The sequence below is a fragment of the Urocitellus parryii genome, chromosome 1, assembly GCF_045843805.1.
Source record: "Urocitellus parryii isolate mUroPar1 chromosome 1, mUroPar1.hap1, whole genome shotgun sequence".
Lineage (NCBI taxonomy): Eukaryota > Metazoa > Chordata > Mammalia > Rodentia > Sciuridae > Urocitellus > Urocitellus parryii.
The window spans coordinates 145,671,033-145,689,653 of record NC_135531.1 but is presented as its reverse complement, the minus strand read 5'-3'; the positions used below and the strand labels follow the sequence as shown (position 1 = coordinate 145,689,653).

Sequence of the window (18,621 nt, the reverse complement as noted above, 5' to 3'; positions counted from 1 at the left end):
TCGTAAAAACTCTTGAGCATCTTGGGGGTGTCCGCTCTGTGTTCTGCCCAGAAAACATCCAGCCTTTGGGCTGGGAAGTGCCTTGAGTAGAATACAGGGGTCCTTTTCCCTGAATCTAATGGGTAACCTGCAACCCATTGGATTCCCACATCCCTAACTTCCCAAAGCCAGAAGGCCAGGGATTAGGCCACCCACACAGCTCTTTGGACCCTGATGGGCTCACAGGAAGGGGGCATTTTCCTCTGGAGATCTGTTTCCTTCTCAGGGTAGCAGAGTGAAAAGAACACTAAATTTGAATTTGATCCTTCCCTTCATAATAGTCATAGTGATGGCTATGAGCAATTTGTTGAACTGCTTCTGAGTTGCAATTGCTCTGGTGCAAAAAACACGACATAGACTCTGACTTAAGGTTGCTTTACCAGTGACAAGAGGAAAAAGATGTGAAGATTCTTGTGCATGACAAAGCAATATGTGATGTTTATTAAATAATATGAAACATAATAAGGTAGGTGGAAGTGCCTAGAATTTAAATTAAATGCCTGGAAATCACTGGACAAGATTCATAATTTTCTGCAGGAAATGGAGGAAATAGAAAGTGAGGGTATGAGGACATTAGCCTTGGCATAATGTTCAAAATCTCTTGACTCCTGAAGTAACTAAGAAATAAATTAACCATGCACAAGAGAGGAAAGGCCATACAGATCATAGGACCATGAGAATGTCCCTGTGCCAAGCTCTTTCATATCCCCAAGCAGCTCGGTTTTCTCTTTCTGAATTGCCAAAGTTCTCCCACCATTGATTATCTGCACCCCACTACTCCCAGACTGTGAGTATTTACATAAGACTTCTAGCCTAGTGCTAGAATTCACAAACATTTATGTTCAGCTTCACAGGAGAATGGCTTATAGCTCTGCGTTTTCCACAAGTGTTGCATACAGTAGTCTTGTTTATCAACCTGGCTTCCAAGCTATGGAACTTGGGCTTATAGCTCTGCGTTTTCCACAACTGTTGCATACAGTAGTCTTGTTTATCAACCTGGCTTCCAAGCTATGGAGATCTATGCAGTGGAACTTGAGGGAGCGTAACGTCTTCAAAGAACTCAGCCCCTTGGAGAGAAATGGGATACTCCCACCACTATCTGCCAGTGCCTTAAGTTGGAATCTTGGTCTTGCCTTCAGCTCACCCTCTTACATCCCATTCCATCATAATGACTACTCCCTTTGGAGCTGGCCTCTCCCAATCCCTTCTATCCCCAGTCCCTTTAAATAAGGTGTTAAACTAATAACACCTTAGTTTAGGCCCCACCTAGAATCCTTCCCTGGGCATCTTTTTTGGGGGAGCTCTCTCTGATTTCCCTTCCTGACTTCAGAGTTGGCCAGGCTCCTGTCTGTCACTGTTTTATGCTGTTCCATCTCAGATGAAAAGGAATTTCACTCTCATGGCCTGGCCTAGAAGACTCTGAGGGTAGTGGCTCTGTTTTGCTCTATAACACACTCAGCATGTACTGCCTTGGGCTGATCAGAAAGGACCATTCCCCCTGCAGGAAACTGTTAACTATGACTCCAGTGCCTCACACACTACAGGACACACCGTAGGCCCACAATAAACACACAGAAGATCAGCAACAGTGAAAGGTATCCAAGTACCAAATGATGGAAAGGTACAGCGTCCTGAGAACTCGGGGAGGGTTCATGCCTGAGTTTGGCCTGGTCAAGGCTCCAAGCTTATCTCAGGGTGCCACGAGAGGCACTGACATTTCTTTCCCATTGCCCCCTCAGTCGTGCCATCCAGCCCCACCATGGCCTCCTCCACAAGCCTCCCCTCCAACTGCAGCAGCTCCTCGGGCATCTTTTCCTTCTCACCAGCCAACATGGTCTCAGCCGTGAAACAGAAGAGTGCTTTCGCCCCGGTCGTCAGACCCCAGACCTCCCCGCCTCCCACCTGCACCAGCACCAATGGGAACAGCCTGCAAGGTAAGTCCCAGGCCCCGGTGGTCCATCCAGAGTGGATGCACCTTCACCCCTCAGCCAGGGCCTGAAGCGGGTGCATCACGGCTGCTGACATGAGTAGCCGTGCGCCTCCTGATTCTCCCTGACCTCATCGCTTATTCCTTTGGGTTCATTCTCCTGGGTCCTGGCTTGACTGAAATAGCCCCAGAAATCCTCTGGCCAACTCCAGCAATTCTGCTCAGGCTCAGAATTTGCTTGGGAATACTGTCTCCACTCACTAACGAAAAGTGATGACTCACTTCTCCCTTCTTCTTCCCCATTTCCCGTTGTCACTATTATTAGGCTAGTCTTCCGTGGATGCTAACGAGTTCTCTGCTGCAGGGTGTCTCTGGGGACTGGCCTTCTCCTGCAGTAGGTCACTCAGTGTTTCCTTCCTGTTGCCTGAATCAGAGTGAGCATGAGTTGGGCTGATAATAGGGATGGATGAGCCACAGCCTGATCAGAGCCCCCAAGTGAATGATCACACACCAAAGCCCAGCAGCACCTTCCTGCCTAGCACCAGAAACCCTAGGGTATTCTGCTTCATACTAAAATGGTTGAATCTCTTTCCCACCACAGAATGTGGAAAATAACAGTCATCATCCTTGAGATGAGCTTTCATTCATTATGGGGGGGAAAAAAAACCTTTAAAAATGGGTCCACTATTTCTCACCTTTTCTTATGTGCCCTACCCTGAGTATGGTTTTGGCCAGTAGGACCTGATCTGTTCTTCTGCAGCAGGAGTTGTGGTAGGTTCTCATGATCACGACCTTACAGATGAGAAAACTAAAGTTTGCATAGGCTGTGAATTGCTTGACACCCAACAGCTGGTGGGAGGTCAATGCTGGCTTCAAAATCGAGCTCAAAAATTCACCTCCTCTTTCCATCTCCCAAGAGCTTTATTATTCATAGGGGGTAAGGAGGACATATCCCAGATTGCTAAGGCAGCTGGCAGGGAAATAAAATCAATAAAATAATCAGCCACCATTTACTGAGCACAGAACAGTATATTGAGGCAGTGTTAAGCAGGGAGCTGGCTGTGATGAGCATGAAGGGTATTAGGATCACTATGGTGCACGTGATGAAGGAGGGGTAAATATCTGCCCACAGAGCCAGCAAATGATGGGAATGAATGTAAACCCCGGTGGGACCTGTGTCATTAGTCTCTGCCCTGCATGGCTCCCCACAGTGTCTCATGTTGGTGTCTGGCTTGTCACTCATGGAGATCAATCATGGAGGCCAGGAAGGGGTCAAGAGAGTAGTCACACATTTGGCATTTCCCAGGCCTATTTGTTCTGTATGCTGCATGCATACTCATACACCCACACCGTGAACTGGGTACTCTTGTTGTGGCAGGTATCCATTCTCCCAAAGACCCTGTCAGGCCAATCTTGTACTTGTTCTATAGAAGGGAAGATTGAGGCACAGTTTGCTCAAGGTCACATAGTAAAACATAGAGCCAAAATTGAGCCTAAAGCCTGTGACTCTAGGGCCTGAGAACCTAATCACTCTGCTTCCCTGCCTCTAGCCGGGCTTTTCAAAACATTCCCCAGAACCTGCTGTCCAATCTGCTCAGCAAAGTCAAAGACAGTGCTCAGCATAGCACACAAATGCCACTCACTCCTCCACACGTTGGCCAATCCATCTTCTTAGAGAAAGAGGAAAAGAAGTTTCCCCAGGGAATTGCATCTCAGTCAGTGTTATTCATGATAGGAGGTACCTACCTCCACAGAGGAGAGCCACCCCTTCCTGCCAGTGTGACACTTTTTCAGTTAAAAATAACACTTTATTACCCTCACTGTGTCTCCAGCTGGCACACTAGGGTCAGGATGCTGAAGCGACGGTAACTTATAATAGGCTTAAAGAATGATGATATACCTAAGGAGACAGGAATTGACCATTCCTGAGTGACTGGTTTTCAACCCTGGTGGAACATAGATTTGACACGAGGAGTAGTACAGAATGGGGTTTGCCATAAACAGTGGACAAAAAAACCAGAAGAAAAGACCCCTGCTGCGTCACATCTGCTGCTGTATCAGCAGCCCACAGTGGCTTCAGGGAAACCTTTCAGCAAGGCCCAATGTCTTCATGTTAATGGCTGAATCTCTGCCCCTGTGTCACCATGTCTGACACATGGGCGTGGGGCTTGGAGGACCCAGGGTCTGGCTCAAGACACATGGTGCTCTCATGATGAAACCCCTTCCATTCCAACTAGACATGTGTGATTCTTTACAGACTCTTCTCTACCCCATGCTCTGACTAATTGAGCATGATCAAAAGAAAACAAAATGCTTTTTTATTCCCCCCAATGCTATCATGTACCAAACATCCCAAGTCTTGAGGGACGACAGTAGTGGAAGCAGGGGTGTAGAAATTCAAGTGAAATTAACCAAGACCTCATTACTTGAGACTGTTCTTCCTGTCTGTTTCCCCCAACCCTGCACTCACTAGGTAGAGCCCACTCTGCAAATCACACATTCACCCTCCACATGCAATCTCCAATAGGACAAGGAGAACCCAGCCTTGGGGGGCTCTTGTTTGGGCCTTGGAGTCTCCCTGGGAAAAGCAATATTCTAATAGTGGGCTTCTAGAATTACATCATCTTTAACCTTCTGAACTTCACTTTGACCTTTAGAAAGGGCTTATGTGGGTTGAAGCACTGCCTCACGGGAGGGTCTTACAGGGTCTTACTTGTCCTTTGTTGTATCCCAGTAGCACCTACTTTATTTGGACTCAACCAGTTCAGAACTGTGATCATTAAGACAGGCCAAGTGATGAAGGAAGAGTTGGTTAAGCAAATTGACCATGTAAACAAGATTAGAGGTGACACATTTAGACTGTTTAAGTATTTTAAAGGCCTATTTACCTCCAACTACCACTCTGTTAATTGTATATCATTCAAGATTTTTTTTTTGTTTGTTTAAGCCTACTCCTTAAAGCTCTCTTTGCTAGCAATCCTGACTAAGCCTCCTTCGGTGACTGCAGCATTTCCATCCCTGACAGACAGGCACTGGTGGTGATGAGGTTCCTCACACCTCTCACATAGAGGGCTTGCTCCCAGCCTGGCTTCTGTGGTCTTCCCAAGTGTGCTTTGATGTTTATTGTCCCCACTTTCCGACATGGAAATCAAGACTTGGTGATAAGATGGCTTGTGTAGAGGTATTCAACCAGACATATTCAACCAATCTTCCCTTCAGTAGATAGGGAACACAGGGTTCAAACTTCCATGCCCCTATTTCCAACCTCTGCTGCTTTGCCAAACTACGTTCAAGCCAAACTGTTAGCCCCATATGGATTACACAATCCCAACATTGCAAACTCTCTCTGTATTAGAGGAGACATGACACCAAAAGAAGTACAGAGGGAAGGATTAGAGAGAATCGGAAGAGCTTCATGGCTACAGCTGTCCTTCAACTGTATCTCAGATGAAGGGCAAGTAGGATTCCAGTACATGGAGCTGGCAGAGAAGGTCAGTTTAAGCAAAAGGGCAAGGACAACTATAGCCAGGGAACAGAGGCAGACAAGTGCTGGTTAATGTGCAGGAACTGGTGAGTAGCTCAGCAACCTGGAGCACAGGAGACATGAAGCAGGAGAGGCAGAAGGAGGTCTGTTCCAAGGACAGACCTTCCAAGTCCTACTCCTTCCATGAGTCCTACTCCTCTTTATATCTGCTGTTATTCACAGGTTCCACTGGGATCCAAACAGCCTTTGTCTCCCAGGCACATAAAACCTTTGAAAATTGATCATATTTAGGAGAAAGTTTTTTTAGGACAAAGTGACTCTTTTGTCTCAGCACTCCTGGAGCCTTGCAAAATGTTGTGTTAAAAAAGTAAAATTGTTGATGTCAAATAAGCAGCAAATGATGCTTACTGAGTCACACTGTCTTGGTGAGCCACATGGTACTATGAGTTTACTAAAAGTGCTGAGATATCTTGCAGCTGGACAAAAAATAACTACAGTCATTCCTCGGTATCCACTGGGAATTAATCCCAGGACCCCTCTGGATACCAAAATCCATAGATGCTCATATCCCTTATATAAAAAGTCATGCAATTTACATACAACCTTGGCACATCCTCCACGATTCTTTTAAGTCATCTCTAGGTTACTCATGACAAATGCAATGTAAATGATGTGTAAATACTTGTTATATCATATTGTTTCAAGAATAGCAAGAACAAAGTCTTCACATGTTTAGTACAGATATGATTTTTTAATTTCAAAATTTAAAATTTAAATTTAAAAAATTTATTTTTAATTGACACAGTAATCTGACATGTTTATAAGGTACAATGTGACATTGGAACGTATATGTAAAGGTCAGTTCAGGGTAACTGGCATAGCTGTCATCTCAGATATTTATCATTTCTTTGTTAGGAACATTCAAAACCCTTTCTGCTAACTAGTGGAAATGTTCTATTAATTGTCATCAGCTAGTTACCTGGCTGTGCTATGGAACATGAGAAGCCATTCCTTTAATCCACCTGCTCCAGTACCTGTTAACCCTCCTTTCCCCATCCCGTCATCCCAGGGTCTGGTAACTACAACTCTGTTCTCTATGTCTCTGAAATCAACTTTTTAGTTTCCACTTATTAGTGAGAACATGCTGTATGTGTCTTTCTGTGCCTGGCTTGTTTCACTTAACATAATGTCCTCCAGATTTTTTGACCCATATTTGGTTGACTCTGCAGATGCGGAACCCGTGAATATGGAGGGCCAATGATATTCCATTTTGTTTGCTAACCTTATTTGCCCACAGAATACTCCTCCACATGTTAAGACCAATTAATATCATATGAAAATCTTTGAAAACTACAGCTCTATTTTGAATTGATAGAAAAACGCAGAGAAGCCTCCTTCCATTCTTATCAGGATGAAGTCACAGGCAAATCCTGACCCCAGACCTCCCCAGTGTGTCTGTTTTCACAGGCCAATGACTTGAGTCACCAGCTATGCTCTGTCTCCATCCATGGAAATGTCCTCTCCCTTCTCCTAGAGCTTATGCCCCTGAGAGGATAGGTCCTATACGAGTCGGGATTAGAGGAATTCGTTAATCAAAAGAGAGGCAGCCCTAAGAAAGCTGTCACATGCCATTGGAATCCCCATGAATGTTGAGTTTCTGATCTTAACCATGCCCTGAACAGTATGCAGTGAAAAAATTAAGAACATAAAGGCCAGGAGGATCTCACAGAAATGGTCCCCAATCATATACTTTTTTTTTTCTTTCCCAGTTTGTTGAAGCTCAGCCTGGCTGCCTCCTCTAGACCCTGACCCTGTCTGCTACCACATCCTATAGAATTCTTTTCATGCACATATGCAGTTTGTTCAAGATCTACACTCCCCCACCCCCATGCTTGTTAAGCTCATAATTCTTACACATACGGTGTGTTAGGGGGGTACTCTTCTACCCTCTCACCCCCATCTCTCTCAGCTCTGCAAAACTGTTCATTTTTGTCTATGCTCTTATCAAAATGTATAGACCATAATGAAAACTGAATTGCTTTTCAAACCAATAGTTTTTTTTTTCTTTTTTGGTGGTGGTGGTGGTGGGAGAGTTCTGTCAGAGAATGTGATCACCCAGCTGCTGGGAGAAATGTCAGCACCCCCATGGTCTTGTGATGTTTGGGCACATGGTACTGAGTGTGGCGTCCTCATGGGAATCTTCTTGGGCCTCACTTGGGCAAGTCTGCATACCAGTGGCATTTCTGGAACATTCCAAGTCTCAGACACCCATCCCTCTCATCCACATAATTAATTTTCAGATTGCAGCGCAGATATAAGGAGAACAGTTTTTAAACCCAAGGATTTCACACAATCATGCAGTCAGTTTTCTTAATGAAAAGATCTCTTTTGAGGTACCTCACTTCAGAAACTCAAACAGTGATCTGTTCCTGGAATTTACTTAGCAATAAAGTTTCTGTCTTTGGAGTTTAGGAAATCCATGCATGAGATTTAGGATGCTGTAGTCCCCGGATAGTATACAAAAATTCTCGGTGTAGGTCCATGCCTGCCTCTGAGACTCTGAGACCAGAACATGAGCCAAGCAAGAAAAGGTGAGGCAATGGGGCAGGCCAAATCTACCACCTAGAGGCCCTCAGATCTGTGTGTTTGTTTTTAATGTGTTATTTGCTAACATCTGTAAGCTGGGCTACTGGGCTATTGAATCTTTTTATTTATTTTTTTTTTAATTCACATCTTTAGCTTCTCTTAAAATCAGAGAAGCAGGGCCTAGCTTTGTTCCTACAGAGCAGCATTTTGGGGGAACCAAGTTGTTACTCACTCTGCAGAAAGCAAGGTCTTGGTACTGTCCCCTCCATCCCTACTCAGGGAACATTGCTTGCTCATTTGCCCAGGTCATGAGGTACTGAAGTGTGCAACTCCTGTAGTCCAGATTAAAAGTGCTGTCAGCTACAGATTAGTACCTTAGTTACCTGTGCTTTACCTCCTGATACACGTTAGCCAGGTCCAAGGACCACAGCTGCAGGAAGGTTGTTAACTTTCTAACTTTGCTTGGAATTAAGTTGACACTGCTTGAGTCATTCAGCCATGCAGTAGGCAATGGTCCTTTAATGTGGGGAACACAGAGGACATGTCAGGAGAAGGCAAAGGAGACTCGCTTCTTGGGTTATACTACTGTCCTGAGGCAGGGTGCTGGGACCCACTGGGATCCCAAATGAAAGCATCCTCAGGGAAGCAGAGCCACAGCAAGTTGTCACACTACAGGGACCCTCACCCCTCCTCTTTGCAGCTAACAGCATTTTGAATTCTCAAGTTCAGGCTTGGCTTGAAATACTGAGCTCCCCGTTTCAGTGAAATCTAGGGCTCACTTGACTCTTAGGGCAACAGCATTTTGGACTGATCCAAAATCTTTGGGGGTTTAAGTTGGTCTGCCTTTGGCAAAAGACAACTTCCTGTTTCTAAGAAAAAAAGGCTTATGAGGGCTTAGGAAAAGGACTCCAGGAGCTTTTGGACTGCAAAAGGGCTCTTGCAAAACAACATTTGGATGATTTACGTGTAAATGAATCAGAAACATGTGGATTGAATTTCCTTGTGAATACAGATGGGTTTAAAAATTAACGGAAAAAGTGTTTGGCAAAATACATTTTGGTTTTTCTTTTAATTGAATCTAAAATGTCAGGGGGTGGGGGAGGGGAAGCCAGAGAGATGGGGGGGGGGCCTCAGGGCTCAGAGTCCTGCCTGGCCTCCCAGAATTCACTGCAGGATTTGTGGTAGTGGGGGTTCACTAAAAAAATAAATAAAAATAAAAAAGACACTTTCTTCCAGACTTGGTGCTTGATCATGAAGAGGGGGATACTTCCGAGTCATAGTCTGTACTGACAAGAACAGTCATTTAAATGACTTGCCAATTAAAAAAAAAGAAAGAAAGAAAGAAAGAAAAGAAAAAAACAGTGACTTTCTTCCTGTCAGGGCCTAACAGGGACACTAAGCATTTCTGGGAGCTGAAGAGGACTGCCTCATGCTTCTAATATAGGCCTCCCTCAGTCTTTCACAATTGCCACACTCTTCATTTTCTTACAACTACCCTCTTAATTCCTCAGACTGATTAGGGGAAGTGTGCCTTATACGATGGTGATGTTAAGAGGAAAAATAGCCCGGAGAATTTAAACGGTACACACAAGGTCACCCAGCATCATAAGTGGTAGGTTAAAAATGATGGGTTCTTCCGAGGAGCGGGACCCAGGCTAAGCTTTCTACATATGTTATTTTATAAAGCCTCTCATAACCCTGAGTGCCATGATTAATTGCATGTCCCAAGGAAGGAGGCTGAGGTTCAAGCAGATGAATAACTACCTCAGGGAAACTTGCAGAGGCAGAAAAGCCTGAGTTGGAGCCCTGGCCTCTCCCATTCCATGCTCCCTAAATACTACCACTTATGTGTGGCCTCCTAACTCCAAATCCTTGAAGAGAATTTTGGTTCCCTCAAACAGCTTTCCCTCTTCTGAAGATCTCACCCCAGCTTTCCTAGGCTACATTTTTTTAAAAATATTTATTTATTTATTTATTTTAGTTGCAGTCGGACACAATACCTTTATTTTATTTATTTTTATGTGGTACTGAGGATCCAACCCAGGGCCTTGCACATGCTAGGCGGGCGCTCTATAGCTAAGCCACAACTTCAGTCCCCTAGGCTACAATTTTGAAAGGAGCCTGGTCAGATCATTCTAGGAAATTTGAGCAAAACAGTGATAGAGAAGACATCCTTCAGTTCCCTGCAAACTTGTCTTAACTCCCTCCATGCTTTCTCTCAACTGGATATTCCCGGAGAACAATGCCTGCTGTAGTTGGCATTTCCTTCTTCCCCAGCCCAGGACTCCAGGGACTGCAGTCAGATGGCCTCTAGGTTGCTCAGTTTTTTGTGCTCATAGAGAGCCCAGGAAGAGCCCAGAGTTTTCTGCAGAAATCACTGGTCCTTGCCATGGGCCAGTTCTTTATAGTTTGGACGTGAAGGGGAGGGAAAGAAGAGTGACAAATTGAAAATTTGCACTATTTTGCAAAGCTTGAGGCTGCAAGCCTCCCTGCGGTATTCAAACTATGCAACTCTCCATTTATGTCTGAAAATTGAAATCAGATTTGGAAAAATGTTGAGGATATTCTGTTCTGTTAAGGACACATATACACGCTGATATAATTCTTAATAAGGTACATGTAGATTTTATAAAAAATTCATTCCTGAGCCGAGGAGAACACATCTGTGGTTAATATTCAATCAACCTAGTCATGAGTGGGTGTCTGTTTTCTTTTCTTTCTTTTTTCATATATATATATATATATATATATATATATATATATATATATATATATATATTTTTTTTTTTCTTCTTAGCGAGATGCTTGGAATGAAAACCATTGACTTCTGTCTTCTCTTTCCGTAGCGATATCTGGCATGATTGTTCCTCCCATGTGAAAGAATTGCCTTGAAGAATTTTATTAATGAAGAGGTTGGATTCTGCTACGAGAGTAATCTGATACAAGTCCCATAGTGGAACTTTTAACTCAGGCCTTTTTAAGAGGAATCACAATAACTGCAGATTTTTAAACAAACAAAAATCACCGACCTTGCAAGTACTGAAATTGGAAGGGTCTGCAAGCGCAGGGTGTTGGTTACAGTTTGTACCTCCCAAGTATTTGGGGGATATATTTATTCTGTATCGATAAAAGCAAATCCACTTTTCTTTCTCTCTCTCATTTTTTTTAAAGCTTAACTCCGCTATCATTTGTCTTTTATAAACCATAAAGCTGTACACGAGGGACACTATAAATAAGACTCCATGTTTTAATTTATGATGTTTTTAAAGCTGTGTAAAGGGAGAATGAAGTGGTGATATTTACAAAAAAGTTGAAAAAAAGAAAAAAGAAAAAAAAAAGCTTGTATGGGACAGAAATAGGAATGCCAGTTAGATTTTTTAGAAAACTAAGGGTCGGCTTTTGCGCCTTAAAGCATATCAAATGGTAGTTAGCTCAGACAGTGCATTTTCAATATCTAACCTAACATGCCACCCCTTAGCAGTGCAAGCTTATTTATCTCTTTTGTATTGTTGTCTTAAGTAACTGTAAATAAACACAGCCTGGAAAGTTAAAACGTGATGAAAGTGATCACATGTTCCCCTTTTAACTAAAAAACTCCAGTGCCTCTAGACAGATTGTTAAAACTGCATATTTAAACCTGATATCCATCTCTCTTTTACTTATATCAACTTCTTCTGAAGCCAATGGCCTCGAGAGAGCTTGGTGGCACACATGCTGTGTGAGAATCTCCTTTGATACTTCATGGAACAGGGTCCAGGCACAGAATTCCATTTATACCCTCCAGTTAGCAAGCCAAAATCTCACACCCCACCATGCACAAGCTTAAAGTTTTTACTCATCCTAAAATCCTAAATGCCTATTTTATATTAAAACTCCAAACAACCAACAAAAGCAACCAACCTGGCAGGTGTTTCCATGTTCCCATTTGGGACAGGCCTCTCTCAGTTGACCCTGAACATTTGTAACATAGTAGGTTAAAATAACAGGTTACATGCTTTGGAATTAAGAGTGAAAGGAAACTGGGGAAAAGGAAAAGAAGGTTGAAACCTCCAAAACATTATTTTCTGTTCTATGGGAATTTTTGCTCTCATTATCTGGAAAGTGTTCTTAAAAGTAAGATTGAATAGCAAAGATGCAGCAACGTTCTGAGGATGCATTTGCCTGGTATTTCTTTCTTTGCTGTTGTGTTTTTGTATGTAGTTATAAATACTGTAGATTTTTTTGTGATTTTTTTTTTGCCAAAGTTGTTGTTCTATTTATACATTTTAATGTCTTAAGATGGTTTTCTTCAATCTCACAAAAAGATTTTACTGCATAATCTTGCAAAGAAAAAAAAAGCTCACTACCTTTAGCTTGCACATACTTACAAAGTTAATTAAAAGGCTTTTTGTTTTAATGGGGATTTTGTAAAATATCCATATAAATAATGTATTTATCTTTGGGATTTGTACATTGCTTTGCCCTTCTTCCTCTTCCTCCCACTCCCAGTTTATTTTATTGTGTATGTTTGCTATGTGAAAAGTGCGTACTCGTTTGGTCACCTACAATTGTATTAGCCATTTCAATGTGATTTTTAAACATTTCATTTATAGTTATTTTTAGTATTGTTTTAAACCATGCTTCAATTTTTTTTATTTCCACCCCAAAGCCATCGTCTATTTTTGTATTATTTGTAAGTTAAGAAGTTTTTTCCAATATATGGCAAAAAAATAGTAGCATATTATTCTTGTAGTATTTAGTTCTGTAGATTTAAAAACAAATGTATCCTTTGCTTTGGAAGCTTACAAAAAAAACTAATGCTGTTTTACTCTATTAATATGCATGGAATCTCTCCCTATGGAGTGACGCATTTTGTGCATTAAATTTGGGGGAGAAACTTCATAGAAATCAGTGAACATACTTTCTTTCTTAAGTCGGCTTGTATATTTCCTCTGTCTTTCACGTAAATATAAACCAGCAGATTGGATGCCTTAACAATGCAAATCATATTCATTTCACTTGTACATTGTAACTGTGCACCAGAACTGTCAGTCATCACTAACATTCTAAGAAAAAAGAAAAAGAAAAAAGAAAAAAAAAACAAAGAAATTGAAAAGCACAAAAGAACTGTTTTGTTACCTTAAGACAATGTAACTTTTTCTAGTAGAGCAAGAAATCATTTACAACAATGCTGCAACTGTGCATGCCCCCATATGGATTTTGCAATGGTTTTCACTAGACTGTCAGAGTGCGATTTTTATGGGTTGGGGCGGGTGGGGGAGGGGAGTTGTGGGAGGGGAGGGAGGGAGGAAAGCTGATTTTTCATGGTGAGAAATAATAATAATGATGACTAATAATAATAAAGAAAAAAACTGGAAAATGTAAGCAAGGTTTAGCATTGCTTCTCGGTACTCAGAAAGGTTGTCTGAATTCGTGTGGTAAGCGCTGGCCTGAAGATGTATACAGTTTAAAGCCATATTTTGTCTGGTGAGTCCCTTAATTGCAAAGGAACAAATGGTCAGCCGGTGAGATGTCCGGCTCAGACCCTGACAAAAGATGCCACCAATCTGTTAGCCATGTGTTGTGGTTAGAACTTCTCTTGAAACTCCAAAGAGCCTTTAAAATGTGTATAATTTGTGTTTTGTTGCTCCTATTTATATTGATTAGATGAAAAGACATTCTGGCCTTCTGACCCTCTTTCTTCTACACAAAAGTTTTATGAGTTCCTTTAAGATATGTCCCCCTTAAATACAGAATATGGCTTTAAGAAGAAGATGAAATAGAGAATTAAATTGAGATTTCAGTGTTGGGGGAAGAATGGAGCTTCTGGATGACTGGATTGCGTAACAAGCCCTGGCCTGACATTGTCCTAGGATGCAGCTTAGTGAAGTCATCTCTAAATCTACTAACCTTTCACCTTCTTATCAAAACTTTTTGAATAGACACACACTGTACAGTTCAATTGTTAGAGAACCTAACTACTGTAGAGATTGTTATAATTTTTTTTTTTTTGCAAAAATTCAAGCTGTAAAAACTTTTCAACTTTCACAATATTTAATTAAAGTTACTTCCTGTCTGTGATGGCAGCTCCTAGTTGTGTATTCATTTCTCTATTTCGGATGAGCCAAAGGCCACTGGAATGTAAAAGATGTGTGTTTGCCATTACTCAGACCAGGGTGGACACCCAGAGTAAAGGAATTAGGAGAGTCTTGGGATGCCCACTTTCTTTCTAGGTCCTTGGGGGTTTGCTAATCTGGGATGCAAATGGAACACGCACAGCATATTGCTGCCCTCTGCCGGTAACAGCCAGATGTGCACGAGCCCTCTGTGGCCAGCAGAAGATCCCTGAGCCCCCACAATTTCATTAGACAGTGTGATGATCTTCCTGCACTGACCAAATTGTGAATCCAGGAACTGGTCATTCTAGAATTCTACCCTCTGTGCTGCATGTCTGAACCCTACCTTTTCACATACGACTGCTAATTAATCCCAGGGAGCCTTCTGGTCAATTAATTATGTGCCCTTGCTCACTGATGAGGCGTGTGTGAACTCTGGACCTTTATGATTTTTAAACCTCACGTGAATTAAGATGCTTTTCCTCTAGGATAAAAATATTTATCTGGAGCCAAATATTCCACAAATACTTGATAGGTATAAACTCGTCTAAAATTGTTTCACTTTAAGTCCTATCATAATTGTCTTTCCAATTGCACATTATATGCTTTTCCTACTTTTGCAATTATTGGACATGATAAGGTTAATGATGCTTGTACAATGCTTTGAAAATTCAGCAAATAGGCCATAGACCAACAGAAACTTGATGGCCAGAGCTAATAGGATGTCTCACACTCACCAACACAGTCATCTGCAATGGGCATTGCGGATACTCATCTTACTCCGGAAGGCTGCATAATTTGAGGGAATGAAAGAGTGTGATGTGTACGCTAATAAGCAAAGAAGCTGATATTTTTTCTTAAAAAGCAAACTCATGCTGATCAGTTTAGCCAGTCAATACCCATTTTTGGAATTCTGTGCTAGATGCAGAAGATAAAAATTTAATAAAAGAAATCTGTCCTCGAGATGCTCAGTCTTTGAGAATACTACATTCAAATCAAACTAGTGCAGAATGATTAGATGGGGAGAGGCAGGTGGGCTACGATGCTCCTCAGAATAAAACAGGAGCCCTCACTTCTGACACATTAGGCTCTGCATTCCTTAAGACCTACCTCTTGACAGTGTCCATTCATTCCTTTGCCCATTCATTCGCATGAGCCTCTGGCACCAGGCAGGGCATGGTGGATCCACTAGTAAAGACAGTGGTATTATTCCCACTCTCTTGGAACTTAGGGAAAACAGATACTAAGCAACCACACGTGCATGTATAACCAATGAATAAAGGTAATGAAGAAAAAGTCTAGAATGCTCCGAAAGAATATCAGTGGGATCTAATTTAATCTGAAGGGCTGGGAAACTCTTCCAAAGGAAGTGGCAATGGAGGAGTAATGTGAAGGATGTACAGGACACTTTAGTCAATGGGAACAAGGGCAGGCCCAAGGAGTCTTCAGGGAGTTTGGGTGTGGGCAAGGTGCATTAAGGAAAAACAGTCTGTGTGACTGCAGCATGCAGGCACACATGATGAGACTTTAAAATGGTGGCACTAATTTCCAAGTAGTGCTTTAAAAACACTCCCCTGGAGTGTCAGTTTGGGACTTCTGGCCAAAAGAAAAATTACTGAAAGCGATGTTCATACAGTATAGTCTGTCCCCAGAGATCAGCATTCAGGGGAAACTCCGGTGCTCTGCAGGATGAATAGGAGTTTCCCAAACACATAAGGGACAGTAGGTAATAGGAGGTCATGGTCAATATCCTGGGTGCCAGCTCCATAGAAAATATTATAGGAATTATAATATGAATAGGAATAAGAATAAGGGAATGTGGAATCAAGTACTTTTGAAAAAGTCCCCTATCTAGTTACCACATTCAATATACAATGTATAGGTCAGCTAAAGAAAAATCTCCTTTTGCCTTGCAGAAAGTCCTTTAAGAAAGAATTCATTTTCAAGTAGAAATTTCAGAGAAGGGAAATTTTCCCCACACATGGTGCTCCAAATCATTCACATTCACATTCCCGAGAATTTTGGTGGTGAAATTACAATCTCCCCTTTTTTCATCTAAACATTATCAAATTCTCATTTCTCAATATTATATCCTGGTCAGCCTACAAGTATGATCCCATTGACCACCTGGGTTTCAGTCTGCCCACAATCCTTTTGCTCCCTCCATAGTGAGTCTCGAGAGAGCTGATTCTTCTTCATTCACATTTTCTCACTCTCCATAGCAAGCAGATGTTGTTTTTTTTTTTTTTTATCCTGAGGAATAGTGGGAAGTGTTGCATGTAATAAACAAGGCATCTAAATTTGTATTTTAGAGGTGTCACTTTAGTAGCTACATGAATGAATTGGAAGGGCATAGTGGATGGGAATTGGTTCCACAATTTAGCCATCAGGAGACTACTGCAATGATCTAGGAGCAAAATGGGTAACCTGGATCAACAGAATGGAAAAGAGGAAAACAGAGGACTAAGCTTATGGAGGGAATAGAAACATCAGGATTTGGTGACTGATGGGATGTAGGGAGAACAAAGTCAGTATAATGTTTTGCTTTTTTGGGGGGATGAGACCAAGGACCTCACACTAGCTAGGCAAGGTTCTACTGGTACACACCAGCCCTATGCCCAGATTTTAAAAAAAAAATTGTTCTAGTTTGTTATAAATGACAGCAGAATGAATTTCAGTTCAGAGTACACAAATGAAGCACAATTTTTCATTTCTCTGGTTGTATACTAAGTACAGTCACACCACTCGTGTCTTTATACATGTACCTAGGGTAATGATGTCCATCTCATTCCACCATCTTTCCTATCCCCATGCCCTCTTCCTTCGCTTCCCTCCCCGCACTTGCCCTATCCAAAGTTTCTCCATTCCTCCCATACCCCTCCACCCCCATTATGGATCAGCATCCACTTATCAGAGAAAACATTTGGTCTTTGGTTTTCGGGGATTGGTTTACTTCACTTGGCATGATATTCTCCAATTCCATCCATTTACCTGCAAATGCCATGATTTTATTCTCTTTTAATACTGAGTAATATTCCCTTGTGTATATATATAACAGTTTCTTTATCCATTCATCCACTGAAGGACATCTAGTTTGGTTCCACAATTTAGCTATTGTGAATTGAGCTGCTATAAACATTGATGTGGCTGTGTCCCTGTAGTATACTGTTTTTAAGACCTTTGGGTATAAACCGAGGTGTGGGATAGCTGGGTCAAATGGTGGTTCCAACCAAGTTTTCTAAGGAATCTCCATACTGCTTCCCAGATTGGTTGCACCAATTTGCAGTCCCACCAGCAATGTAAGAGTGTGCTTTTTTTTTTTTTCTGCTGTTTAAGCAAGTGTTGATTTTCCGGGCTGTGTCCCTGCTGGGGAGCCAAGATGAAATCCCTCCCTGCACTTCCCTTTGCTTTCCTTCTCTCTCCCAAGTACAATCCTCTTCTCCAGAGGTTTCTATATTTACATTAGGAATGAAATTTAGTTTCCAGAACTGGAAATATTTTGTTACTTTTTTTTTTTTTTTTAGCTGAAGCATCAAGCAGTTTTATCACTTCTCTCTGGAGAGTTATGCTACGGTGGGACTGATTTTTATCTACTTGGCATACATTTTTTCCCACTGATTGTAGAATTTTCACATTCTATATTAAGAAGGAAAGTTCTGGGCCCTTGAATTAACCAAAGACTTGATTACTGGCCTTCTGCAGGAAATATCTTGTATCAGGAACTATTCCATAAAGAGAATACAGTATATACAAAGATGTTGATGAAATGTCAATAAAAAGGGAGGAGACTTACTGGAGGAGATTTATCCAGGGACACAGCTTTGACTGAATTGCTCCAGGAAAGCAAGGAGAAAGAGAACCAGGCAACTGCCATGACCTTCTCTAACGTTATGTGTACTGGACATATTCTCACTGGGGATCACTTTGTGTCAGGCACTTCACTATGGGCTATGGGATATGAGTGTGTCTCAAATGGGCCTGCTTCCTTCTTTAATGACTGCCTAAGGAGGAGAGAGACATGAATTAAAGGCTCATGCCAAAAGGACTACACGCGCTGACAGATCTACTGTAACCCTAATATAGGTGAGCGAGCGTGTGGCTCTAGATCTGCACACAGTCAACCCTGCTCAATAGACAAAACCAATTAAAGAGCAATCAGATTCTATCTTTGTATCCTCCAAGGACCCTCAAAAGAATCTAAAGTGCACAGCAACACCTGTTAAAATTATCTTTATTATTTTTTCCCTCATGCCTTGCCTTCTTTAGACATTAATTTTTTTTTTCAATTCATTTCACAAAAAAGCCCCTCCTCTGTTCTGAGTTTTCATGATTATTTTTCCTTTCTACCTTCTTTGATCTCTCTCATTGCTTTATTTTCTACTAAGTCTCTGCCAAGAAGAACATGTTGCCTCTTTAGCAGAACAGGGACAATGGGAGATACCATGCAGATCAGTTGTGATTCCCTTTGGCAGAATGTGGGAGAAGAGAAC

General features: G+C 41.8%; 1 protein-coding gene across 4 annotated transcripts in view; it reads left to right on the top strand.

Annotated features, from left to right (window-relative positions):
- Positions 1 to 13,278, top strand: part of Ebf1 (EBF transcription factor 1) — a 377,056-nt gene extending 363,778 nt beyond the window's left edge. For all 4 annotated transcript variants that reach the window (XM_026388301.2, XM_026388300.2, XM_026388299.2 and 1 more), the window contains exons 15-16: positions 1,779 to 1,973; positions 10,883 to 13,278. In XM_026388301.2, coding sequence (XP_026244086.1) covers positions 1,779 to 1,973; positions 10,883 to 10,914 — 227 coding nt within the window. In that variant the 3' untranslated portion in view covers positions 10,915 to 13,278. The remainder of the gene's footprint in view (positions 1 to 1,778; positions 1,974 to 10,882) is intronic.
- Positions 13,279 to 18,621: the final 5,343 nt, after the last annotated feature.